Below are 13,684 nucleotides of genomic sequence, written 5' to 3'. Positions count from 1 at the left end.
CCAAATATCATCCATCATCATCACGGAACTTGATGAGATGCCATTAATAACAAGAATAATGGGCAAGGGACACAATATTTGTATTGTGTGGGTACGTTGAGTATTGGATCTGACAGGATGCATACCAGGGTAGTCCACGAAGTTGCAATGATGACTGTGTCCTGATGGGCTAGTGGTCAAAGCAACTGACTAGTAAGCAGCAGACTCTGGTTTGAATCTTAGTCTGTTACAAATTTTCAACTTCCCCACGGATTTCTACAGTGTGTGTAATTTATCTGTGTCTCAATTCATAGTGACCATTGTATCAAAACCAGCGTTAGACAGACCCCCACATTCAGGAACTTAGAGAGAGAGAGAGAGAGAGAGAGAGAGAGAGAGAGAGAGAGAGAGAGAGTTAGTTAGTTAGTTTTAAGTTGCAGTGGCAGTGTCAAGTGACTTACAAAATAACAGCATATTTCACCAGTTTCAAACTTCCTGGCAAATGAAAACTGTGTGCTGAACGGGGCTTGTATCTGGGACCTTTGGCTTTCACAGGCAAGTGCTCTGGCAATTAAGCCAGAAATTTTCAGCTTGGCACATGCTCCACTGCAGCGCGAAAATTCGTTCCACAAACCCCATTTTGTGCTGATTCATTGAATTTTCTCTCTTGTCTTCGTTCATCAGTTCCAAATTCTCGTGTGAGTCACATTCGTACATCAATTTATAAAAGTGTCATCTTCTTTCACCTGGATGGTGGAGGGTGGGAGGTGGAGCCTACTGAACTTGATTTAATCAACCCAGGTAGTAGTAATGTTGATACGAAAAATTGTACACAGTACAGTATTAGAACATATAGTAAGACAAACAGTGAAGAATAATCTGGTAAAAAATTACTGTGAACGTGTTATTCAGTAGGGAAATTAGCATCTGATGTATATTGTCTGCAAACTGTAAATGCTGCTTTGAGTCACCTTCAGCTTGTAGAATTTTTTTCCTGTAAGTCCTAAGTTTGCACCGAGCGAGGTGGCGCAGTGGTTAGACTCCGGACTTGCATTCGGGAGGACAACGGTTCAATCCCGCGTCCGGCCATCCTGATTTAGGTTTTCCGTGATTTCCGTAAATCGCTCCAGGCAAATGCCGGGATGGTTCCTTTCAAAGGGCACGGCAGACTTCCTTCCCTGTCCTTCCCTAATCCGATGAGACCGATTACCTCGCTGTCTGGTCTCCTTCCCCAAAACAACCAACCATCATCCCAAGTTTGCTTTTTTAATGACATTTTAATTGTTATGAAATTTTTTCATTTTGCAATGGATTTTACAGTCCTTGCCATATCCCGCACCTGAGTAAGCAGTTATGACTACCTTCGAAAAATGCAATATTGCAGTGCATATGTTGTTGAGAAGTATGTGCAGTGTCGGAAGGAATAGGCACCTTGGCGACGACAGTAGTTACGAAATACGTATACATCTATACTCTGCAAGCTGCTGTAAGATGCAGCGCAGAGGGTATGTCCCATTGTACTAGTTATTAGGGTTTCCTCCTGTTCCGTTCACATATGGGGTGTGGAAAGGATGATTGATTGTTTGGTTGCCTCTTTGTGTGCAGTATTTATTCTAATCTTGTCCTCACAATGAGTGATACGTTGGGGCTTCTATATCCCTAAGGTAACCATTTAAAGCCGGTTCTTGAAACTTTAATAGACTTTCGTGGGATACTTTTACAGCTGTCTTAATAGTCTTGCCTTTTCAATTCCTTCATTATCTCTGTGACAATTTCCCACTGTGTCTATTCGTGCTGCCCTTCTGTGTATACATTCAATATACCCTATACTATCAGGTACAGGTTCCCATGCTTCAGCAACATTCTCGAATGGGTTGCACAACTAATTTCTAGCAATCTCTTAAGTAGACGGATTGCACTACCCTAGTATTTTACCAGTAAACTGTCTGCTTTACCCATGACTGAATCTGTGATTATTCCATTTCATATCCTTACAAAGTGTTACACCCAGGCTGTTGTATGAGTTGTCAGATCCCAGCAGGGCTCTTTCATATTATCATCACAGGATACTACATTTTTCATTTTTTGAAGTGCACAATTTTACATTTCTGAACATTTAGATCAAGTCAGCAATCTCTGCACCATGTTGAAATCTTATCAAGATCTGACTGAATATTTATGCGGCTTCTCACAGCTAGTATTTCATTATAGATAACTGTATCAGCTGCAAAAAGTCTCAGCTTACTATTAATATTCTCTGCAAGATCATTAATATGATATGAACAACAAAGATTCTAACAGACTTTCCTGGGGCACACCTGAAGTCACTTCTACATCTGAGGATGACTCACCATCTAAGGTAACATGCTGTGTTCTCCCTACCAAAAAGTTCTCAATCCAGTCACAAATTTCGCTTGATACCCAAATGAGTGTACTTGTGACAGTAAGCATAGGTGTGGTACTGAATCAAATACATTTCAGAAATCGAGAAATATTGTCTCTACCTGATTGTCTTGATCCAAAACTTTCAGTAAGCCATGTGAGAAAAATGAGAGCTGGGTTTCACATTATCGATGTTTTCGAAAACTGTGCTGGTTGGCATTGAGAAGGTCATTCTGTTAGGGATACCTCATTATGTTTGAGCTCAGAATATGTTGTAAGATTCTAAAAAAAAAACTGACGTCAAGGATCTTGAATGGTAGTTTTGTGGATAACTTTTACTACCCGTTTTGTAGGCAGGTGTGACCTATGCCTTTTTCAAAGAACTGGGCATGGATTTTGTTCAAGGGATCTATGGTAGATGATAAATAGCAGAGAGATAATTCAGCTGCAGATTCGGTATAGAATCTGACAGGGATTTATGACATGAAATGTATTCACAGTTGCGAATATGGATGACCGCAAACTCTATAATGGAATGACAACAATGAAAATTCATGCTGGACCAGGACTCGAACCCAGATTCTCACTTGCAAGCAGTCACCTTACCATTATGCTATCCAGGCACAATCCACGAGTAGACTCTAAACTTCCACACGTCGTCGACAATAGCGTGCAGAAAAAAAATCTATTAAAATAGTGACTGTCCAAATCAGTATATACTAACTAAATTTGTACAAAGTAAAAACTAACTGATTTATTGATGGTATAAATGTTTGAGAGAGGAATTGTTACTTAATTTTATTTTATGTTTTTCTTCAACAATTTTTTCATAAATTTCCTTACATGTTTCGACCATGGGCTCTCTTCACAAGATGAAATAGGTGGATGCTAGATATCTTGTCATTGTTGTTAGTACAAATCGCAAGTGCAAACATTGATGAGGTACTTCATGTTGGGATATTTTGTGTTCTCAAATGTCGTTAAATTAATAAAATTTATTTGATGAGGACGAATATACAATAGAATTGCAAAAGACTACTGTATGTCATTTTCCACTCGCACATTATTAGTATTATTATTATTATTATTATTATTATTATTATTATTATTACTTGTGTTTCAGGTTGATGTTCCTGCATTCCCCCCAAAGGATGGTCCGAAAGCATCTGCCTCTGTCGTCAGGGTAGGCACCGGACCGCCACCTGGTGCTAAAACTGTAACTCCCGTTTCCTCGGCAACTTCTACTGCGTCGGACGCCGTGCCCCCGCGGGCGGGAGGCAAGCCGCCGGCACGCAAGGAGGTCCCCGCCTCTGCCATCCCTGTCCACAGGTATGCTAGTGTGTGGCCTCCCTCTACACACTAGTATCATGGTGTGTGGTGCTGTAATTTTAAAGTACTGGAGAATCTTTGGTTGTGTGCGGTGACTGTTAGCTGGCAGGTGGCAGAAAAATGGGGATAAAAGTAACAATACTGTACCAGCCGTCAAGGAAGTACGCCACTCGAAGTTATCCCTCTGTCCTGCACCATTGCTGGTTAGTGACAATTTCAAATGTTGGTTAAAATTTCAAAAAGAAGCATGTGACACCTGTGTTTTTAGTCTAGAATGTAATGGAGTACTTTCCGGAAGAAAAATCTTACCAGAAGTGTGAAAATGTAATGCGTTTCCAACGAAAAATGTCATCACAGATGAATTAGTGTATCGCTGGACCTCGTAGAAACTTTCAGCAAGAAAACTTTATTTAAAGTTACGAAAATAATTTTGGCAATATCATTATCATATGTCATGTACGAGTACATTTTATGCTCGAGAGACCCTTTGGGTGACAGTGTGCATGTACTTGGATGCCTTCTTGATGGGACAGAGTGTGCTCCATTCTACCTAAACATTTATTTGCAGCTCTTATTACTCCTTTGTCACTGCACCTATCACATAAATTGCTGGTATATGCTATACAAAAGTAATTGTAGGTACTTTCAGGCCAATGTTTTCTTTGAAGTCAAGCAAAGTATATTTTTACAAGTTGTGTTGAAGTATACCGAAAGACTTGTCCTCAGCAAACACTCCAGGGTATTTAACACAAACTTCGTTCTTGCTAGTGCAATGACCTTGCATTACATTAAACATTTTTGTTTCTGAATCTGTAACTGCGTGAGTGAAGAAGACGAAGAAAGGTGGTTTCTGAGTATGAATAATTAATTTTTTCACAGAAACTTCTCGGCATTTTTGCAGTTGTCGGATACTATCTTGTATTGTAGTATTGAAATACAGTTCTATGCCCTAGCTTTTTTTCAAAATTGTCAAATTTTCATTTATATCCCTGTTTTAAAGAATCAAAACAAGTGTTCACGCCTAGAGGTTTTTGCAGATGTTACTACACTGTCACACAATGTTAGATTGTCGAATGTCGTTTTGCCCTTTACGCACATTGACCGGAGTACTACTACACTGGGCCATTGCTCCTGCATTTCTCTCATCACTGAACACACACCAATGTACACTTGCTCGGAAGACTGGAACCACATTGGAACACACATCGTTCCACAGAAGCACAGTACGTTTAGCTGGCACTGATGGAATACAGTTTTAACAGCGTACATACAATAATAAAGTTACGAGGTTGGCAAATCACAGCTGTTAGTACCGGCGTACTGCACGGAGTGGGTGTGGTGGGGTGTCTAATTTTGTGACGGCCACTCCAGCTGAACGTAGCGAGATGATTTGGTCGGGGACGGGAGGCAGAGTGCAGGTAGCCATATGTACAAAAGTCGTTGGTCTCAGTTTATAATGACCACTTTCGCTTTTCTCTATGCAGTCGACATTGTAAACTTGGAGCTGGCAGATGACGTTACGTTCAGTGCATAAACGTACATCTTAATGAAAACTGACTTACCAGGCGAAGTGGAAGATTGCGTTTGATATCAAGTGTGAGATGGTTTAAAGTTAAGTTCGTGTAGATAATCGTTGGATACAATATTGATTGCGACTGGGAACACGTGAACCGAAGTCGTACACTTTCTTCAGACTTCTAGCGATACAGTTACTGCCGTCAGCTGATGCACTGATTTATGCTTAGAGTGAACAATTAATATATACCTGAGATAACTCTGCATACCTAAAACGTGCAGTATGAATAAAAGTGCATTTTTTTGGGTACTGTAACAGCGGGCCCGACAAATGCAAATTATTGGAATTAAATTCTGCTCATATTTGCAAACCATAAAATCTTTCTTCACTTTTTCGTTTAAACATTTTTGAGCAATCTCTGGGTCGTTATTTTATTCAAATCTGAAGAGACAAGATATTTCATAATATCTAATAAATATTGGTAGCTGAAAATTCAGAGGAAAAATAGTTTTACACCTTGTAAGAAACTACCAAAGGCCTTGTTTTCTTAAAAATGTTATCAATCATATTGTGTTTTCAGATTTCAATAAATTAAAAGATTTGTGAAGTTCTGGCTGAGTGTTTAAACGCTGCACTGCAAATTCAAAAGTCTGTAGTTCATTCTCCAGACAAAAGTAGGATTTTTGTGTCACTCATCACTTCTTTCACCTCTCGAAATATTTGGGGATGTGAAAAATGCTAAGTTGTCCCATGGTTCGGAATGCATAATAAAAAGTAGATTCCCCTATAACTGTCTGAGTGAGTCAGTTAAAAGGTCAGCGGAAGTGAATGACACCATTCCTAACAGAACCGTCTCTAATAAAGCACTGTGGCTTTCAGAACAACCTTAGTATTGGTGACTGCATTACTTACCTTGCCTGCCACCAATGTTATCAGACATGTTTGGCAAACAAGGTAACGTAAGAGTGATTTTGTAGGTTGCAAAAATAAGGGGAACTTAACCTTAAACCGAGCATGAGATGGGATCACATAATATTGGGACGTAACAGTACAGATATCTTTTAGTTATGGATGCTGAAATAGTTGTCATCCTGCAAAAGATGGGATTCTGTAATTCATGAGTTTATATTCCGAAATACGCGCTCCGCTGGAGTTCACGTAATGTAAAGGACATTGCTGTCTCCCCATTTGGTAGTATGCTTTGCAGTTGACTTTGGTTTCAAGCGACTTTAAGTTACGTGCTGTTAGTTAGTACCATCCAAGTGTCAATGCATGGCATCAAATGAGCACCACAGACAAGGATGGTATTTGAACTTAGCTCTGATTTCATTGGGGTATTATTTACGTATGAAAATGTTCAAACATTTTGTGTTCATGAAATGCATTATCTACATATTTTAAAGGGACTAGTATGTTGTTTTTCAGTGCAAAAACTTCGAAAACTGGTACTTTCTTCACTATGCAGCTTGTTGTTGTATCTTCCAAAGTAAAATTTCCATTGATAATGCAAGAAAAGAGGTAAAGGTAACAAAATGTAATGCAATAAGCGTTATTGGAATGTGATGGGGAATGTTAGGTGAGGATTTTGGAAGTGACAGAAGAGGCAGACACGAAAAACACACTGTACTCATTTCACCAGGGACGGTCCCCCTACGGCAGTGCGGGCTCCGAAAGGGGGCGAGCTGCCGTCGGCAGTTTCGCGCTCGGCAGCACCCGTGTCGACGCCACGGCCTCCGTCGCGGTCGCCCACACCTCCAGTGCTGCCCCTGGCAACTCCTCATGCCCCGACTCCAGCACCGCCGCCGCCGTCCTCGCCTGCACCGGTCCCTGCGGCTGCGCCGACAGAAGATTCGCGGCCGAACGGTGAAGTTCCTGAACCGGCACCACAGCAGATCGAGAGTGAGTACAAGTAACTGTTATCACATTGTACAGTCTCTGTATGAGAGACTGTGGCAATTTTTATGACCTGCACTGCAAGTAGCACTAACTTTCTGAATGTGTAACGTAACGCCTACGAGTGGCCGTAAAATGTGGTGCTCGAGGGTATCTTACGTGCGTGTGACACGTTATTGCTAGAACTCGAGCCATTCGGCTGACTGATTACGGCATCAAATATTGTCGTTAGAGAAAAGACTGAGCTACGGAGCATATTACCTCAGAAGGCCCTTCTGTGTGCTGAGCGTGTGTCACAGGGAAGTGTGTGGGGGATACGGTTTGCTTGTGCGGCGTAGTGACCCGGAGCAGACGATCTCTATGTTGCCGAGTTTTGTTACAGAGCGGTGCTTAGTAAATGGTGAGTAAAATTGGGTCACTACTGAATTGTGGCTTTGTCCTGATCTTGTGGAGAGCACTTGTCACTATACTAAAAAAAATATGGCTGCACAGGTTAGTAATGGGATCCACACAACAGTTGATATCTGTCTGACATGACAGTCACTGTAAGAAACCTGAGTGTAAGGCAGGTTCTGTATACAAAGTATTAAGAGAGATAATCCACAAGTAATTACCATTTCATATCTGTTGCTGAGGAGATACTGCTGAGTTCACAAGGATGATTGCTGTTCCGTAGGGACTTCAGAAAGTAACTTCTGTGTATCTTCCCACAGTGAGACCTGTACTTAACAGGAGTGGTGTGTGGGTAGAGTGAGTGGTAGTTCCTGATGTGCAGACATTGTTTTGCTGTGGTATGGAAAAAAGAGGTGCATTACGCTGTGAGACTGAAATAATGCTGCAACTGGAAATTTTTTCCAAAGTTGAAATGCACGGGACAGTAAGGTTCCCTGAGCAAAAAGTTTATATTTCACTCGTATTGACTATGAAATTGTGGCTGTATACAAACCAAATGCAATGTTGCATCCATTTGTAGTGAAACTGTGTCAACACAATGCCCCCACAGACATGAATAATGCCAGTCAGGAAGTCGAGATATTGCACCATGTGATTCCATCTTTACAGCAAGCTGAAAGAATATCTGAGGGGAACGATTTTCTAACAGCGAGGCCTTCTGCACAGTGGTTCTCGTATGGCTTTGTGGCTGAGGAGCAGATTTCTGTCTCCAAGGAATTGAGAGATTGGTAGAATGTTTTGCTGTTGTTTACTGAGGCTTGTGGTGTTTGTTGAAAAATAGTGTCAAATGTGTGTCTTTGTAGGGACAGCATTTTGTAAAAGTTCCTGAGGCTACCATGAACATATGAAGTCGCTACATATATTCATCGGTTTGATAAATTGTTTTTAGGGCAGTGTTTCTTATATTATGATGAATTTTCAGCAACTGGTAAAATTATTTGGAGTAATGCATCTTGAGCCTTGAACTGTGCATGTACAATTTTCTCAACCAGTTATGCTTATTACAAGCATAATCACTGAAGGACTAGAAATAAAATAAGACAGAAGATATGCATGGTGTAGACAGTCAAATATTGTGTGGATGAAGAGAAAATCACCTACAGTACTTTCAGAGATGAACAGTCAAAAACCAAAATGGCATTAACATCAAAAGGGCACCATCATATGTTGCATGTAAATAAATGTCATGAAGTAGTGTGTACATAAATTGAAACTGACTTCATGTTATTCATACAGCTAGTGTCACGAATAGAAGATAACAAACAGGTATACATTGTCAAAATATTACAAAAGATGACATACTGAAAGAATATCAAATGCAAAGAAGGATCACCATATACCAACAACCCTATTATCATGCAAATGGTTAGTAGCAACAAAAATGGCGTCCGAAACTTGAAGTTTATCGGTGACCAAATAACGCTTAGCTTAATTCTAGTAGTATCCAATAACAAGTCCTTATTATCTCAATGTGTAGTAACAAGATGTAATGAAAAAGGAAATAAACATTATAAGTAAGTAATTACCAATTATGTGTACGACATATAATTTTAGTTTTATTTTGTGTCTATCCTCCAGCGAAGATGTACGGAATAAGTGAAACCTGTTGAGAAATAAAGTTGCTTATGTACAACTGATGGCTCAAGATGCTTTACTTAAAGTATGTGATGGCTGTAAACATTTAATCTTTATAAAGTTCTGACAAAGTTGTTTTATTCTTTCTGCAGGTATGGTGAGGTTAATAAGCCACTCAAGTGTGTGTTATATGTGGCAAACATGGCGCGTATTATGTCAAAAAGAGTCAGAATTTTGAGAGCACCTAAATTGTGCTGGGCAGAGTCGGAAGCACGTAGCACTCACCCCAGTCTTGCTGTCACTAGGGTAGGCAATGGCGGGAGTGTGGGATGGGACAGAACGCACACTGGAATTGCCACAAAGCATTCTCCCATCTATTTCTGTGTAAAACACATCTTCCAGTTGCGTTCTAATATGAACACCATTACAGCTCGTAGCTCTCCTGCCGAATACTGCCACCTTTGCGATGGTGCCAAAATTAGTGTTTCTATTCAAGTGGTGGCTGCCGTAGTGGAAGTCACGAACTGACATGCGTCACTTGTGTAAAACAATGCCGTAGCTGTAACGGCAGCTATGTTTTGTCACATTAAGGTATGGCAAACTGAGATCATTTTTATGTCCACCTCGGATACTCCCTGTAACTGCTGCACCAGGTGGAAGCACCACTTGCAGCCGGAACATTGGACATCAGGGGGAGGCCCATTGTCCCTCACACTGGACATGTAACAAAATAATTTTGCAAGAATTTTCAATATGATTTCCATCAGCATGCAAAGGATAATTGAAAAATAGTAGGTTCTAACAAAGTGTGATTTTTTTTTTTATGCAAATGTCACGTTCTTCACCCAGAAAATTCACACATAAGCGAGCGAAGAAAGTAGACTTTTGATTCAGAATGTTCACATCAGATTCTGATCAAAATCATATGTAGCATTTTGAGTAAATCACATTGAAAACTTTGGGTTCAATTTTTTGTAGTTAAGCTTACATTTACAGTCGGCAGTCCGTAGACGATACACTACTCTTTCCAGAATAAAAAAAAGGCCCCTTCTCCATTTATTGGACACTCTGTATGAAAATTTTAACGGGCTCGTCTGATACGAAGTTCCAGCCCATTCATAATTTCCATGATGCCTGTTAGGCTGTCATTGAAATAACATATGCCACATTGCCTGTGATGTTAACTATTTCTTTTTCCCCACCGAATGGGTTTCGGAGAAATTTTTTCGCGTATCGGCTTGTAACTCGATAATGGAGTTCCTGGTGAAATTGGCGTGAACACTGCAATAATCCCAGAGAACGTTGTAAGCTAGAAATATGAATTTTCGAAAACTTCGAAGAGAAGTACCCCGCTAATGAAGTGGGTACTTTTTGTCGGTTGTAAGCTATGGCAAAATAAATGACCACTACCTTTTAACAGTAGTTTTTAATGTAACGTGATAAAATTTCAGTACCAGGTGTGTGAATGGTCTCATTTTCTAGTTAATACTTACACAAGTCATGTAAATTTATTAACACTTGAAAGTCCAGTCAATTTTCAATACATTATGAGTTAAAGACATGAAAACTTAACATTTATTTTTGGCTGAATCCGCTGGTTTTTTTTGTGTGTGTGTGTGTGTGTGTGTGTGTGTGTGTGTGTGTGTGTGTGTGTGTGTGTGTGTCGCGCCCTATTATTCGTAGCCATGCAAGCCACACTTCACAACCTAACAGATAGATCTGACAAGGCACTTAGCGTAGAAGTAGAATAGATGATAATTCTATTCACGCATTAGGGAAAAAAAATTTCGCAGTGTTGAAATATGTTGACATGTTTCGTTTCCTTGTCACCGTGGACATTACAAACTCTGAAAGCGCACACGATCGGAGGGATCGAGAATCCCTTCTGTAATTGTGATGGTCGTAAATGAACTCGGTAAGGGGCAAGGGTTAGCCTCTTCGCTCGTTTCAGAATAAGATCAGAAAACAATTAATAATTTACAACATGAAGAATTCATAATGGTTACCGTGCAATAGGTTGGAAGAACTGTAAATGAGGTACTTCAGCGCTGAACTCTGCCAGAATTTGGCATGACTACTGTTGAAAACACGAATCTCTTAAAACTGCCCTTTTAAAGCACCTGCATTCCCTTTGTTTACGTGGGGCCCCGAAAACAGGATTTTGTAAAACTGATTCCCCAATTCTGCTTTTGGTTGATCCTGTAAACACTCCAATATTGAAGTGTGGTTCTAGTTGCCGGATGTTAACTTCAGTTGATTTTTGTTTTGATGTAAATGCCTAACTATTTCTGAAACGACTTACATTGTCAGACTGCCTCATTTGGGATGGTGGAAATAGCTAATATGGATGCAGTGGCTTTATATGAGACTGAGTGTGAAGTTATCTACCTCTAATATTCAATTTGAAAGTTTCGTCCAGCAGGCTGACTAAATTGGAAATCAGAACGGCTGAGTCCCATATGCAGTATTTTGGCTGCAAAACTGTTTCAGCTTTTAATGTGCAAAGAAGACAGTGAAAAAGTTTCCGAAATTTGGTTTTCATCTCCTGGAAGCTGTGTTGCCTGGAAACATAGTGATTATACCAAATTTTGAACTTAAGCCAACAGACGGACATACATGTTTCTTTGTCCTCAGTTGGTAGGTTTCACAGCTGAGTCCTATGAAGCATTATGAGGCATGCATAGAGACAGTTCATCCATCCACAGTCGATGTGGCACCAGAGCTCTGAGGACATCTGTACGTCGTTGTGTTCACACACTTCTTGTTTTGTAAATAGTTTCATGGTGTACCAGCTAATGTAATTTCTCTAGCTGACAAATGTGCAAATTTCTTTGTTCTAAGGTGCTACTCCGACAACAGTCGTATATTGCATTACGTGACGTTTATCCTATACAGACCGTTCTGCTGCCTACTGGTGGCACGCTACCAAACAATTGTGCTCACTAATGGGTTGTTCTATTCGTGCATTTTTTATTTTATTCTTTTTTAGATTTTAGTTACATATTTATGGTGGTCCTTTCCAAATGCAGCTTTGTCAGATGACGTGCAAATCATTTACTGAAACATGATGTATATGTTCTGGGACAACCGGGAAATCTGGAAAAACCCAGGGAATATTTTCATCTGGGAAAAACCTGGTAATTTTTTTAGAATTCCGGGTATTTTTCATTGTTTTAGTTTTCAGTTAAAGTTTTGTAGCTTGGACTGGTCAGAACTGATACTTGAACAAAGAATTTTACTTTAGCCCGCTACTGCAAAAATAATACTGCAGCAATAAAACATAAGAGGAAAAAATAAAACTTGTGTTGCAAAGGAAATGTACCATTTACAACAACAAAACACAGTGCAAACACAAATGTCTGCCATCAGCAAAATGTGTCAAAGGCTGTAGAACAAAGACTATGCAATACTCCATAACAACAAACAGTTTCCGACGTACACGGCGTCACAACAGTTTATATTAGGTTCGTTTCAGCAGTTGCCGGCAGGCTTATGCCCATGTGCAGTTGTCGCGTGTGGGCAGTACCTTCTCTCGCTTCTGGCTACTTTATGTGCAGCTGTTGGCTCCATCAGCAGTAGCAACAAGCAGTGATGTGCTACCTGGAAAAATTTTTCTGATGCGCCCAAGGTGCCAGATTCACGCATGTGCAGAGCAGTTCTGAGGTGTAGTGGGATTAGGACCAATCTCCAGGTGAATTGTATTTACATTTAGTGATTTTGCTGTTGCCTCTCGGCTTAACAGCTCTTGTGTCAAATGAAAACAAAACAGATTTCTGGATTTCTGTGGCTGTGAACTATAAAGTGAATTAAAATACGTTGACGTAATTATTAAGGACGGCTAAAATGTTATTTTTTGTTTTATTTTATTTAATTTCCAGCTTTGGTTATCACTCATTGCCTTCCAGAACAACGAATTTATTTTTGTTGATTTTCTAAAAAAAAAAAAATCAATATCTTTTAAACACTATTACTAGTGTCAACAGTTGCGGAATTTCAAGTGCATGTTGTTATCTTCTGGGATGTATGGCATTATGCCATAATAAAGTACTAAACATGCAGTAATATACTCCAAGAAAATTTGCATCCCTAGAAGCACCTCGAAAAGTTTCATACCAGGTTGGGGCCTACTTCTTCGTGAATCTGGAAATACGAATGTGCCCTTTTTAAGTCGAGTTATGCCTTTTCGTATAGTTTACGAAATTCCAATGCTCTTGGAGTATTCTCTTATGTTCTGTTTGATATATGACTTAATGTAAGATCTCTTAATGATATAAAAGTACGAATATGCGGGTTACCTACGTCACAGTAGCTGCGTAGACACAGTAATGCCGTTTTCTGGCGCTCTGACCGCTACTGAAATGAATTGTAACAGGTCACTGGAAAACGTGATCAGTGGTTTGAAAAGCGTTACTTTCAAAGTACGTTTCATTTTACGCAATATGAGTTAAGTTACATGTGCGAATGTGCTTTTAATTTCTTAAATCACAGAGCGTTTGGTTCTTATTTAAAGCTTAACACTGCGAGGGCCAGTCACTTTGAAAAATTGAAATAAGACAT

At 39.8% G+C, this 13,684-nt stretch overlaps 1 protein-coding gene across 14 annotated transcripts in view; it reads left to right on the top strand.

The window, feature by feature from the left end:
• The window catches only part of LOC126108459 (eukaryotic translation initiation factor 4 gamma 1-like), a 647,729-nt gene that overhangs the window by 489,381 nt on the left and 144,664 nt on the right, over nucleotides 1–13,684 (top strand). For all 14 annotated transcript variants that reach the window (XM_049913677.1, XM_049913682.1, XM_049913688.1 and 11 more), the window contains 2 exons: nucleotides 3,485–3,690; nucleotides 6,846–7,105. In XM_049913677.1, the coding sequence (XP_049769634.1) occupies nucleotides 3,485–3,690; nucleotides 6,846–7,105 (466 nt within the window). The remainder of the gene's footprint in view (nucleotides 1–3,484; nucleotides 3,691–6,845; nucleotides 7,106–13,684) is intronic.

The sequence above is a fragment of the Schistocerca cancellata genome, chromosome 11, assembly GCF_023864275.1.
Source record: "Schistocerca cancellata isolate TAMUIC-IGC-003103 chromosome 11, iqSchCanc2.1, whole genome shotgun sequence".
NCBI lineage: Eukaryota > Metazoa > Arthropoda > Insecta > Orthoptera > Acrididae > Schistocerca > Schistocerca cancellata.
This window is presented reverse-complemented; position numbering and strand designations above follow the sequence as displayed.